This window comes from Microcaecilia unicolor, chromosome 7, assembly GCF_901765095.1.
Source record: "Microcaecilia unicolor chromosome 7, aMicUni1.1, whole genome shotgun sequence".
NCBI classification, from domain to species: Eukaryota; Metazoa; Chordata; class Amphibia; order Gymnophiona; family Siphonopidae; genus Microcaecilia; species Microcaecilia unicolor.
This window is the reverse complement of record NC_044037.1, coordinates 234,497,705-234,511,779: the sequence shown is the minus strand read 5'-3', so window position 1 is coordinate 234,511,779 and position 14,075 is coordinate 234,497,705. Positions and strand designations below refer to the sequence as shown.

Below are 14,075 nucleotides of genomic sequence, written 5' to 3'. Positions count from 1 at the left end.
CCATGAAGCAACATTTTCTCACAAAGAACACCTGCTCCTCACTGGACAAGTCCAAGTCATCAACAAATACAACTTTGCAGACCTCAGCATAGTATGTTGAACAAGTCACTTGATACGGTTCTAAAGTACATCCCAAAAATGAGCAATCTCTGAACAAGACCACCAACAGTGAATATAAATTCCTTCTTGCTCACACACTTAAGGCAGTTTGCAGATCTAGTAGGCCATATTTAATGTACTCGGTTGAGACTCATATATAGTCGATGTAGTACTTTATAATGAGTTTTCCGAAAGGAAATAGAATCAGTCAATTGCAACGCCTCAGACACTCCTTCCCTAAATTCACTAGGAGTATACTGAATAGTTAAGTCTTGGATCCACTGATTGACAGTTCATTGAAAGGGAGCATTTATACATTTATGCATATATGTTGAAATAATACATACCAGCAAGTCCCTTTTCCACTGCATCTTGAGGCCAATATTGGCAAAATTTATAATTATGCAGTAAAATATGGACAATATATAAATAACGATCTATCACTCTGAGATTATACGTGGTTTGTAAAGACTTAAAAGGTATCAACCGAGCTGCGTCACTCTGTTGCAATTGACTAATAGTCTTAAGTCCTTTAGCCGCCCTAAGACGAAATCCCACATCACACATTCCTGGAAGAATGTCTCCATTCCCCAACAATGGCAAGAACGAAGAACATGCAAAAGGTAAGCCAAATCGCTTTTGACTTTGTTTCCATGTCTATCTAGCTGAAATAATCACAGGATTAACAAGTAATTTCAAGGGGGTGAGGCATTTCACATGCAAAATATAAGGCAACTTATTAGAACATACCATCTGTGATTCTAAAGTCAAGTTATAAAAGTACTAGTGCTTAACACCCAATCTCGAAGAATTTTCATTATATAAACCATATTATAAACCTTAATATCTGGTAATCCCAATCCCCCCTCCAATATAGGAACCATCAGTAATTCAATACTAATATGAGGTTTTTTTCCCTGCTCACAAAAATTTTGCAATCAGTTTGTTCCATTGTCACAAATCCTTATTAGTAAGCCTAAGAGGGATGTTGTAATATAAAGCCATTTTGGTAACAAAGTCACCTTTACCAAATGTATTCCTCCTATAAATGTTAAAGGGCATGTCTTTCCAGTGTTCTAATAATACCCTCTGGTCCATTGTAATGGTAAGGGCTGGGCCAACGACTGTCTATCAGTTTGAAGGCCCAATATGGTTGATTTAGTGTGTTGTTGTATAATGTCTTTGTATCATTCCATGGTGTGACTGCACCTCTAATACTGTGTGCAATTCTGGTCACCACATCTGAAAAAAGATATAGTGGAATTAGAAAAGGTACGGAGAAGGGTGATGAAAATGATGAAGGGGATGGGACAACTTCCCTATGAGAAAAGGCTGAAGCGGCTAGGGCTCTTCAGCTTGGTGAATTAACGGCTGAGGGGAAATATGATAGAGGTCTATAAAATAATGAGTGGCGTTGAATGAGTAGAAGTGAATCACTTCTTTACTCTTTCCAAAAATACTAGGACTAGGGGGCACGCAATGAAGCTGCGAAGTAGTAAATTTAAAATAAATCATAGAAAATATTTCTTCACTCAATGTGTAATTAAACTCTGGAATTTGTTGACAGTGAATGTGGTAAAAGCAGTTAGCTTAGTGGGGTTTAAAAAAGGTTTGGATAGCTTTCTAAAAGAAAAGTCCATATGCCATTATTAAGATGGACTTTGGAAAAATCCATTGCTTATTTCTAGGATAAGCAGCATAAAATGTATTGTACTGTTTTGGGATCTTGCCAGGTACTTGTAACCTAGATTAGCCACTGTTGGAAACAGGATTTTGGGCTTGATGGACCTTCGGTCTGTCCCAGTATGGCAACACTTATGTATGGTATTCAGATAATTTATGGAAATTAATCTGAAATTCACGATTAATGGATCCAAAAATGTTTTAATTTTTTGCATCATAAGATGATGCATAGATGCCTCGTTGATGAAGACCCTATCCTCAACTTTGTATTTGTAAGAACAGTTAAGAGTTTAAAATATCTTGGTATCTGGATGGAGACTAATTTGTCGCTGGCAATTCAAGTTAGAATGACTGTCTGAAGAGTTTTCTTTAAATTGCGACTAATCAGAAGATCAAAGTACTTGTCATCTCACACTAATTTTAGAACTGTGCTACAGAGTATGATTACACCATTGTTGTATTACTGCAATTCTCTGTATTTAGGATTATCTTTAAGCAGGATTTGTTCTTTAAAAATTGCACAGAATGCTGCTGCTTGTCTACTTACAGATACACCTTGATCTATATAAATAAAATCCCCCTCAGACATTCTGAATCCCCCTCAGACGTTCTGAAGCTCACCTCACTCCAACTGTGGCTCCTGACCTAGGCTATTTGGACTCCCGCACTCAGCCACGCCCATCTGCGCCCTAGGCCACGCCCCATCTGGACATAAAAACCACTCTCAACGTTCCATTCACCACTGACGTCAATGAAGCCAGTTCGTTTGTTCGAAGCTCTGTAGCACAGTCTGTGGGCCCCGCCCTCGCGTCAAACGTAATGACGTTGAGGGCGGAGCACATTCAAGGAGCCAATCAGTAGCCGAAAGCAGGAGAGAGGGCGGAACGACGAAGAGGAGGCGGGTTCGAAGCTCTGTAGCACAGTCTGTGGGCCCCGCCCTCGCGTCAAACGTCATGACGTTGAGGGCAGAGCACATTCAAGGAGCCAATCAGTAGCCGAAAGCAGGAGAGAGGGCGGAACGACGAAGAGGAGGCGGGAGAGAGGGCGCAATGTGGAAGAGGAGGCGGCCCGGCAGCGCTTCTACACACTACGAGGAAAACCTGGCTAGCGCCCGTTTCATTTCTTTCCGAAACGGGCCTTTTTTACTAGTTTTCTCATATAACACCGATTCTTAAAGATTTGCACTGGCTGGCCATTCAGCGGAGGATTAGATTTAAGATTCCAACGTTGATCTTTAAAAGCACTGAACAATAAGGTTCCTATCAGTGTCGACAGTTCCTTGTGAGTATCATCCTTCTCAAACCTTGCATTCTGCTGATGAAGTTACTGCTTGACATACTTTTTCATCACATTATATTAACAGAATATTGCTCTTCTACATTTTAGATGAAGGTGTGAAACAATGGAATTCCTTACCTTTTAGCTTACATAGCACCACCTCGTTTCTTAAATTTCATAAACATGTGAAAGTATATGTTTTTACTAAAAGCTTTTGCTGCTATTTAGACATATGTTCGATGAGATGCTGATATGAGCTGTTTTATCATTGCTTTTGAGCTGGAGTACATTTTTTTTTTTTTTTTTAATGTATTGATTATGTATGTGATGTGATCCGCCTAGAGTTGTAGGATAGTGCGGAATATATATATTTAAAATAAATAAAATAAACAAACAAACATATCACGGACCCATTTTGAGTATTCATTGAATTCTCTATGTGGCAAAAACAGCATTGGGGAAGAACAGTAGAATAAAAATAACACTTAATGTTTAAGACAAACATATAGGTCACAACTTGCAACACAAAATATTACACACTACGTTCCCAAATTCTGAATCAGACCATCAAGCATTCTATGAATTTCAACTGTTTTGCCAAAGATAGAACAAAGTCTATAATGCCTTTTCTACTCTTAATACTTTGAAATAAGATAACTAGAGCAGAATCAGAAAATGTAACACTAATTTAGGAGAGGGACAACAGACAAGCTAGAACTGACAGTACAAACAGTCTTTAAAAAAAGGTGGTTTTCTGAGCAGTAAAGTGGTGTTAGTTCACTTTTAAAGGTAATAAATAGAAATAAAACAAAACATAAAAAAGAAAATAAGAAGCCTCTTTTATTGGACTAAATTAATACATTTTTTGATTACAGTATTTTTCGGACTATAAGACGCACCGGACCATAAGACGCACCTAGGTTTTAGAGGAGGGAAATAGGAAAAAAAAATTTTCCTTTTTCCCTCCTCTAAAACCTAGGTGCTCTGGTGCGTCTTGTCCGAATCCCTCCCTCCGAGTTCGGGATCGCCCTCCCCCCAGCCCTGTCACCACTTCTCCCTCCACTTCTCCCTACTCACGTCATGCGATCTTCCCTGGTGGTCTAGTGACGTCGGGGCAGGAAAGAGCCCCCTCTTTCCTGCCCAGCGCGCTGCTCTCCGTCCTCCTGTATGCTGCCTGACGGTCTCGGCGAGATTCAAAATGGCTGCCAAGAATTGAAATCTCGGCGGCCATTTTGAATCTCGCCGAGACTGTCAGGCTGCATACAGGAGGACGGAGAGCAGCGCGCTGGGCAGGAAAGAGGGGGCTCTTTCCTGCCCCGACGTCACTAGACCACCAGGGAAGATCGCGTGACGTGAGTAGGGAGAAGTGGTGACAGGGCCGGGGGGAGGGCGATCCCGAACTCGGAGGGAGGGAGGGCGATCCCGAACTCGGAGGGAGGGAGGGAAATCTCTACCTTCGGACTATAAGATGCACCCCCCATTTTCCTCCCAAATTTGGGGGGAAAAAAGTGTGTCTTATAGTCCGAAAAATACGGTAGCTTTCAAAGGCAATAAAGGTGTTGCCAAAACTTAATCAAAAATGTTTTAAGTTAGTCCAATAAAAAATGTATCATTTTATTTCCTATATTTTGTTTTATTTCTATTACTTGAGCTGTAAAAAGGGAATGGGACTTGATATACCACCTGTCTGTGGGTTTTGCAACTACATTCAAAGCGGCTTACATACACATACAGGTACTCATTTGTCCCTGAGGCAATGGAGGGTTAAGTGACTTGCCCAAAGTCACAAGGAGCTGCAGTGGGAATCAAACCCAGTTCCCCAGGATCAAAGTCCACTGCACTAACCACTAGGCTACTCCTCCACAATTACTATTTAGTAAAAAAAAAAAAAAAAAACCTTAAATATGGCCAATTGCTTGCAAGACTTGTTATCCACTTATTTTCTGAAACAAAAAAATTCCCATATAACAATTTCTGATTACTTACCACCAGGTTTCCAATCACCATGACCATCAAGAAAACAGTGAGGCACATGGCTTGCCCGGAAACCTCCATACAGTCCCACATTGTTTCTATCCATTCTCCACATAAGACCCGGAACACAATCAGAAAGGAGTGGAAGAAATCATTCATGTGCCAGCGTGGAAGATCACATTTATCATTGATCTTGCAGACACACTCTTTGTAGCTTTTGCCAAACAACTGCATCCCAACCACAGCAAAAATGAAGACAATGATGGCCAACACCAAAGTGAGATTTCCCAAAGCCCCCACTGAGTTGCCAATAATTTTTATCAGCATATTTAGTGTTGGCCACGATTTTGCTAATTTGAAAACTCGTAGCTGAAAAACAAAAATTAAAATCAATTATTAATTTCAAATGTAATAAAGCCATGCGAATGTCTGAAAATATGTATGACTATTAATAGCTGCATCTGAACAAAGTGTAATGCATTAGAACCAGGAGTTTACCATTGATCACACTTGGCTTATATGTTATTCTAGCCTTTCCCAGTTGAGAAGGATATTTTTACCATGGGAATCACCAACCAACCTGCAGTAACTCAATACTGCAGGTTAATGACTACCATGATAAGCTGCAGTAATGTTAGGGATTATATAAAAAAGGTTGGAGAACTAGCCTAAGATATCATTAAATCTCTATATGGTATAGGCCCCCATCTGAAAAAGGATATAGTGCAACAGTTATTTTCTGTTCCTTGGCTGCTGGAGAGGTAGCACATCCAGCGACCTCAATTAAGTGTAAATTAAGGTGTGGGGAAGTAGAATACTTGAATAGGTTGCTGAGTCAGCTTCAAAGAGCCTGTTTAAAAAAAGGCCCCTTAGATTCAAAACTATATAAAGAGGAAAAGTACCACTGAACTTTCTTTCTGAGAAGTTCCGAGAGAAGAAGACATTTCTCTGGTAAGTGAACACTACTACTACTATTTAGCATTTATATAGCGCTACAAAGCGTACGCAGCGCTGCACAAACATAGAAGAAAGACAGTCCCTGCTCAAAGAGCTTACAATCTATTTTGCTTTGTGCTTTGGGAACTTAAAGATTGGGGTTTAAAGGAGGAATTGTAGGTTAGTGAAAAGTAAATTTTATCGACTAATCTCCATAGTCTTTTCCACTTAGTTTTAAAAACTTTGTACCACAGCATTAACAGATAGAATCTAGCAGGCACTGCAGGATCTAGTTTAGTCTTCCTGCCCACCCCAGTATAACTCTTCATTTATAGTCAGTTATTGTAATTAGGGTAACAAGCAAGGAGTGCTCTTACAGTTTTAAATACATTTCATTACCATCTAAGGAAGAAACACTAAATAAATCATACAATATACTATATAAACTAAAAGACACTTTTATATTAGGCTAATATCCTTAATACTATAGCAAGTTTTAAATTATTGAAAAACTCAAAAACAGTAAGATGGAGTCAGCAGTCCAGCAGCGAGAAGGGTGCTATCTAGTCTTTTGCATTGAGTGTCACATGTATGATTATCTCCCAGTTGGTGAGATGTCATGTGTGTGTGCCCGATGAAAAGAGCTCCTAGCTCTCAGAGAACGTGTCCGTTCTCTTGAGGCTAGAGTAGCAGACTTGGTGGAGCTGAGGGAGACAGAGAGGTACACAGAGGAGACCTACAGGGATGTTGTAGAGAAGTCCCACCTTCAGTCTGGTAGCCCCTGTGCTACCTTGGAGGAGGGAGAGAGCATCACCCTGGTGAAGTAGGAAGTACTCCTGTAGCCAGGACCTGCCCACCAGGGAATGTACTATCCTCTCGCACCGAGGATATGTCTCCAAGTGCTGCCCAGGAGGGAAAGGTTAGGACAGGTGTTGTAGTTGGTAATTCGATCATTAGGCATATAGATAGCTGGGTGGCTGGTGGACGTGAGGATCGCCTGGTGACTTGCCTGCCTGGTGCGAAGGTGGCGGACCTCAAGCGTCACCTAGATAGGATTTTAGATAGTGCTGGGGAGGAGCCAGCTGTCTTGGTATATGTAGGAAAATGTACATGTAGGAGAATATGGGAGAGAGGTTCTGGAAGCCAAATTTAGGCTCTTAGGTAGAAAGCTCAAATCCAGATCCTCTAGGGTAGCATTTTCTGAAATGCTACCAGTTCCTCATGCAGGGCCCAAGACATAAGCAGAGCTCCAGAGTCTCAATGCGTGGATGAGACGATGGTGCAGGGAGGAGGGTTTTAGATTTGTTAGGAACTGGGCAACATTCTGGGGAGGGGGAGCCTATTCCGAAAGGATGGGCTCCACCTTAACAAGTGTGGGACCAGGCTGCTAGCATCGGCATTTAAAAAGGAGATAGAGCAGCTTTTAAACTAGAAACTAGGGGAAGGCTGACAGTCGCTCAAAAGTGCATGGTTCGGGATAATGTATCTTTCAAAGACATCACCAAAACAGGGAAGATAGGGTATCCGATAGTGAGGTTGCAAAAGAGACCGTAGTAGATCAGGTGTCCTTAAATAAAAATCGGACAAAAGATTGCAAATTAATACTTGTCAAGTACTAAGCATGATGTAAATAGGAACAGCAAACACAGTTTGAAATGTCTATATGCGAATGCCAGGAGCCTAAGAAATAAGATGGGAGAGTTAGAATATATTGCACTAAATGAAAAATTTGATATAATAGGCATCTCTGAGACCTGGTGGAAGGAGGATAACCAGTGGGACACTGTCATATTGGGGTACAAATTATATTGTAGTGATAGGGTGGATTGAATTGGTGGAGGAGTAGCATTGTATATTAACGAGAGCCTTGAATCAAATCGATTGAAACTTCTGCAGGAAAGAAAACGCTTCTTGGAATCACTGTGGATTGAAATTCCATGTGTAAAGGGGAAAAGGATAGTGATAGGAGTGTACTACCGTCCGCCTGGCCAGGATGAACAGACGGATGCAGAAATGTTAAAGGAAATTAGGGACGCAAACAAACTGGGCAACACGATAATAATGGGTGATTTCAATTACCCCAATATTGAATGGGTAAATGTAATATTGGGGCATGCTAGGGAGGTAAAATTCCTTGATGAAATCAAAGACAGCTTTATGGAGCAGCTGGTACAGGAGCTGACGAGAGAAGGAAAAATTCTAGACCTAGTCCTTAGTGGAGTGCATGATCTGGTGCGGGAAGTAATGGTGCCGGGGCCACTTGATAGCAGTGATCATAATATGATCGGGTTTGATATTAGCTTTGAAGTATACACAGAAAATCAAATACATTAGCGTTTAACTTTAAAAAAGGAGACTATGATAAAATGAGAAGAGCGGTGAAAAAAAAAACTTAAGAGGAGCGTATGCGAGGGTCAAAAATTTACATCAGGCATGGATGCTGTTCAAAAACATCATCCTGGAAGCCCTGGCCAAATATATTCTGCATATTAAAAAAGAAGGACAGAAGACCAAATGACAGCTGGCGTGGTTAAAAAGTGAGGTGAAGGAAGCTATTAGTAAATAGTAAATATTTTGTAGCTATATTAAAATCAGGAAGCCGACAAAAGAATCGGATGGACCGCTAGATGACCGAGGAGTAAAAGGGGCGATCAGGGAAGATAAAGCTGTAGTGGAGAGATTAAATGAATTCTTTGCTTTGGTCTTCTCCGAGGAAGATTTGGGTGGGATACCAGTGCCGGAAATGGTATTCGAAGCTGACGAGTCGGAGAAACTTAATGAATTCTCTGTAAACCTGGAGGATGTAATGGGGCAGTTCTACAAACTGAAGAGTAGCAAATCTCCTGGACCAGATGATATTCACCCCAGAGTACTAATAGAACTGAAAAATGAGCTTGCGGAGCTACTGCTTGTGATATGCAACTTATCCTTAAAATTGAGCGTGGTACCGGAAGATTGCATCTCAATCATCATTCAATTCATTGGACTCATGCGTTAAAGTCTCAATACAATCAACGACCATGATTCATCTTTGGAATAATCCTAAACTCAAAATCAATGGGAAATGCATTGCCTGGCCTAAATGGATAGAAGCTAAAATATGGTTCCTACACCAACTCTTGGACAAACATAAATGGATACCTTTTCCTATACTACAAGCAACCTATAACCTACACAATCATTGCCATTATCAATGGCTTCAACTAAAACATTGCATCTCTATAACCGTCAATATTAATATACTAAAGGATGATACTCCAAGCTATATAACGCTATGTCATCAAATGGCTAAAAAAAAGAAAACAGCATCTATATAGTACAAAATTTTCCAAGAACACTCTTATCATCCTCCTTCAGCTTTACAAAACATTTGGAAGAAAGAACTCAACTCTCAATGATCTGAAGAACAATGGGAAAAAATATGGACATCACTATACAAATCCTCAAAATCATCTGCATTTACACAATCATCATTTTACATACTACAAAGAGCTAAGTGGACACCTTATAAATTATCTAAAATATCTAAAGATGCATCCAATCGATGCTGGTCATGTAATAACCATATAGGAACATTAGACCACCTAATACATTATTGTCCCCTACTGGATGAATATTGGTCCCGTATAGAGGAAACAATTTCTAATATTTTAGGATTTAAGATCTCTTTAACATACAAAATCCTAATCACTGGAGAATATGGTACTAATGCTGCAATACCACCGCATATAGCCAAATTATTACGTATATTGACTCAAGTTGCTATAAAATTGATCTGTCAAAACTGGAAGATTTACGAAGCTATCTCATGAAATGTGGTGGAACTCAGTATGTCTAATAGCTAAATATGAAAAAGTTGCAGCAGAGAAATGTGGCTGCCTTTTAGCATTTAATAAAACATGGTCTCCCGTGATCAAACATTCATCCAGCTAATAAATGCTGTAGTTAGTATATCTAGGAACGGGTACTATTCACATATTTAAATCAATATCTAACATTTGATATGTCTGCATGCTCAAAAAACTGTCAACTCCTTTAGCTGACTCACAAGTAACAAAGTTGTACTATAATCAGCGACTCTTGAGCTTTATATAATGTACATACTAAGTGTATAAGTCTGAGTACATAGACCTACTTGTTAATTTGTTATAAAGTCACAAGTACTATATTTTCTTTCTTATTGTCTGAAAATAATCAATAAAAACTGATTGAACAAAAAAAATGAGCTTGTAGAGCTATTGTTAGTAATATGTAATTTATCCTTAAAATCGAGTGTGGTACCGGAAGATTGGAGGGTGGCCAATGTAACACCGATTTTTAAAAAAGGTTCCAGAGGAGATCCGGGAAATTATAGACCGGTGAGTCTGACATCGGTGCCAGGCAAAATGGCAGAGACTATTATAAAGAACAAAATTACAGAGCATATTCAAAAGCATGGATTAATGAGACAAAGTCAACATGGATTTAGTGAAGGGAAATTTTGCCTCACCAATCTACTACATTTCTTTCAAGGGGTGAACAAACATGTGGATAAAGGTGAGACGGTTGATGATTGTGTATCTGGATTTTCAGAAGGCGTCTGACAAAGTACCTCATGAAAGACTCCAGAGGAAATTGGAGAGTCATGGGATAGGAGGTAGTTTCAATTGTGAAGTGCTGCGTACGACTGGTAGCGCTATAGAAATGATTTGTAGTAGTAGTAGTAGCAGTAGTGTTCTATTGTGGATTAAAAACTGGTTAAAAGATAGAAAACAGAGAGTAGGGTTAAATGGTCAGTATTCTCAATGGAGAAAGGTAGTTAGTGGGGTTCCCCAGGGGTCTCTGCTGGGACTGCTGCTTTTTAACATTTATAAATGACCTAGAGATGGGAGTAACTAGTGAAGTAATTAAATTTGCTGATGACACAAAGTTATTCAAAGTCGTTAAATTGCAGGAGGATTGTGAAAAATTAGAAGAGGACCTTATGAGACTGGGAGACTGGGTGTCTAAATGGCAGATGACGTTTAATGTGAGCAAGTGTAAAGTGATGCATGTGGGAAAGATGAACCCAAATTACAGCTACGTCATGCAAGGTTCCACGTTAGGAGTCACCGACCAAGAAAGGGATCTAGGCGTCATTGTTGATGATATGTTGAAACCTTCTGCTCAGTGTGCTGCTGCGGCTAAGAAAGCAAATAGAATGTTAGGTATTATTAGGAAAGGAATGGAAAACAAAAATGAGGATGTTATAATGCCTTTGTATCGCTCCGTGGGGCGACTGCACCTCAAATATTGTGTTCAATTCTGGTCGCCACATCTAAAAAAAGATAGAGTGGAATTAGAAAAGATGCAGAGAAGGGCGACGAAAATGATAAAGGGGATGGAATGACTTCCCTATGAGGAAAGGCTAAAGCAGCTAGGGCTCTTCAGCGTGGAGAAAAGGCAGCTGAGTGACGATATGATAGAGGTCTATAAAATAATGAGTGGAGTTGAACGGGTAGATGTGAAGTGTCTGTTTAAGCTTTCCAAAAATACTAGGACTAGGGGGCATACGATGAAGCTACAATGTAGTAAATTTAAAACGAATCAAAGAAAAATTTTCTTCACTCAATGTGTAATTAAACTCTGGAATTCGTTGCCACAGAATGTGGTAAAGGCGGTTAGTTTAGCGGAGTTTAAAACAAGTTTTGGGGAGGAAGTGACGTCATCCGAGAAAATGGTAGCATAAGCGAACAGCTCAGTTTGGGACTGTTTGTAATTAAAGTGATTCGCCGATTTAAGCCTCTCCGGTGTTTACCTGCTTCCTGAGAGTGGTCATGCCGCCTAGAAAAAGTCTGGACAAGTCCCGTTTCGGCACGCAGGCAGGAGAAGACGCGATCGGGAGCGGAGGGTGAGGCGGAGGAGAGAGGGAATATGGCGGCAGCGCTATCAGAGTCGGAGGAGGAAAGCACGAGTGCTGAATGAAGAGGTAATGAAGCGAGAGCTGGTGCAGTGGATTAAAGAGCTTCGGGAGGATATGGCAGGCGTCCGAAATGATGTGAAAGAGACTTTGCGGGATATCAAGTCAGAGCTGGGTGAGCTGAGGTCCAGAGTGGCGGCTGTGGAGGAATCAGTTGAGGAGGTCTGTGAGGATTTGAATAAGATGCAGGGAGTCTGTGCTACAAACTCGGAGGCACTTCAGGAGGTGAAAGATGAACTTGAAGAGTTAAGAGAATAGGTCTAGGAGGAATAACCTCTGTTTCAAAGGTGTTCCTGAGGCAGAGGAGTTTCGAGACTGTTTTAAAGTGGTGGCAGACTTTTGCACCTTTGTGATGGGGACTGGAGCGGAGAATGAGCCAGCCACGTGGCAGATTCAGAGGGCCCACCGGAGTTTGGGTCCTGTGAGAGAGGGCACAACAAGAGACATTATTGTCTGCTTTGCTGATTTCCAGACCAAGGAGCGCATTTTGGCGAAAGCACGACAACAGCAATCGCGGGAGTGGAGAAATTGTAAAGTTAGTGTGTTCCAAGATTTGGCATGGGCCACGTTGCAGAAGCAGCGGGCTTTTCAGGAGGTCACCAGATTCATGCGAGGGCATGGACTGCGGTACTGCTGGATGTTTCCGTTTGCAGTGTGGGTGTCTGTGGACGGAAAATCGAGGAAGGTGAAAACTGTATTGGAGGCTTGGGTGGCCTTGAAGGACTTGGGCTGTAAGGACTTGCCGTCTGTTGGTGAGCCCACAACCCATGGAAAGGAGTCGAGGATGGCTTCTTTGTTGCACAAGGTGGGGGCGGATGGCCACAAAAGACAGAAGAGCTCCACCTGAAGGGACGCTAGTGTTTCAAAAGGTGGTTCAAAGTGGACATCTAGTATTTCAGGGAGAGAAGGCTTTGGATTTGAAGCAGTTTGGACTTTCTGAGTGATGTTGGAGGGTGAGGGGAGGGTTGTTGGTTGGATGATGGGTTGGGAGGGGAGGGAGGGAGGAGGTTGAGAAGTGGGGGGTTTTAAGAGGAGAATGTTTTAGTGGTATTGGGGAGTTATAGATAATTTTGCTGTTTGTTAGGTGGAGTTGTCTGGATGCATTATGTGTTAAGTTGGGGGTGTGAGGGTTCTGAAGACTTATGTGGTTGGTTGAGTGTGAGGGGTGGGGTGGATGTGTGAAGGGGAGGGGGGCTAGGGGTGAATCGATTGAGGGGTTTTGAGCCATTTGGGAGATGTTATTTCCTCACGGGATGGCCGGCTCATTTGGAGATGGGTCAGCTAGTTGGCATGGGGGGAGGGTGGACGGGGGGGACGAAGGGGTCGGGGTCAGGGGGAGAAGGGAGGGGAGGCGAATGGGGTGCAATGTGGTAGCGGGGGGAGGGGTGTGTCGGAGTTGATAGCAGTAGGATCGTGGAATGTTAATGGGTTGAATAATCAGGGGAAGAGAAGTATAGTTTTTAAAGAACTGGTTAGACTTAAAGTGGGATATTGTATTTTTACAAGGAACTCATTTGAGACCTCAGGATTTACAGATGTTAAATAGGAAACCGTTTGATTTAGTGGTGGGTCACCAAGGGCAGGATGGTAGGAGGGTGGGGGGTGTGGCTATTTTAGTTCGGGAGGGATTTAGTTTTAAGATCCATCAAGTGTTTCGGGATTCAACTGGGAGGTGTGTGGCAGCACGAGGGGAATGGCAAGGTATGGGGGTAACATTGATTAATGTGTATGCACCTAATTTTGGTCAGGCAGGGTTTTTTAAGAAGTTGTTGGGGGAATTACAGGATTTTGTACAGGGGTCGGTTGTGGTAGGGGGGATTTTAATGTCACGCCAAATGCTCGGTTGGATCATTCGTTGGGGGGTGGTTATTGTAGGAGGAGGAGTCAGAAAGCGTTGCAAGAGTTTTTTCGGGGGTTAGAGGTGGTTGACAGCTGGCGATTGATGCATCCTGTGCAGCATAATTATACATTTTTTTCTCATGCCAGTAACTCATATACCCATATTGATGGTATATGGATTCACCGCAATTTATGGGGAGTTATGTGGAAGGCGGAGATAGAGCATATCCAGATATCAGATCATGCTCCGGTTTGGGTTGCATTGGAGAGCTCTTTTGGGCAGGTGCGGAAGGGGTTTTGGAGATTGAATGAGTCCCTGTTGGGTGAT

At 41.6% G+C, this 14,075-nt stretch overlaps 1 protein-coding gene across 1 annotated transcript in view; it reads right to left on the bottom strand.

The window, feature by feature from the left end:
* Positions 1-14,075, bottom strand: part of LOC115473687 (sodium channel protein type 2 subunit alpha-like) — a 381,519-nt gene that overhangs the window by 172,269 nt on the left and 195,175 nt on the right. The window contains exon 17 of the mRNA XM_030208710.1: positions 5,047-5,403. Within this exon, the coding sequence (XP_030064570.1) occupies positions 5,047-5,403 (357 nt within the window). The remainder of the gene's footprint in view (positions 1-5,046; positions 5,404-14,075) is intronic.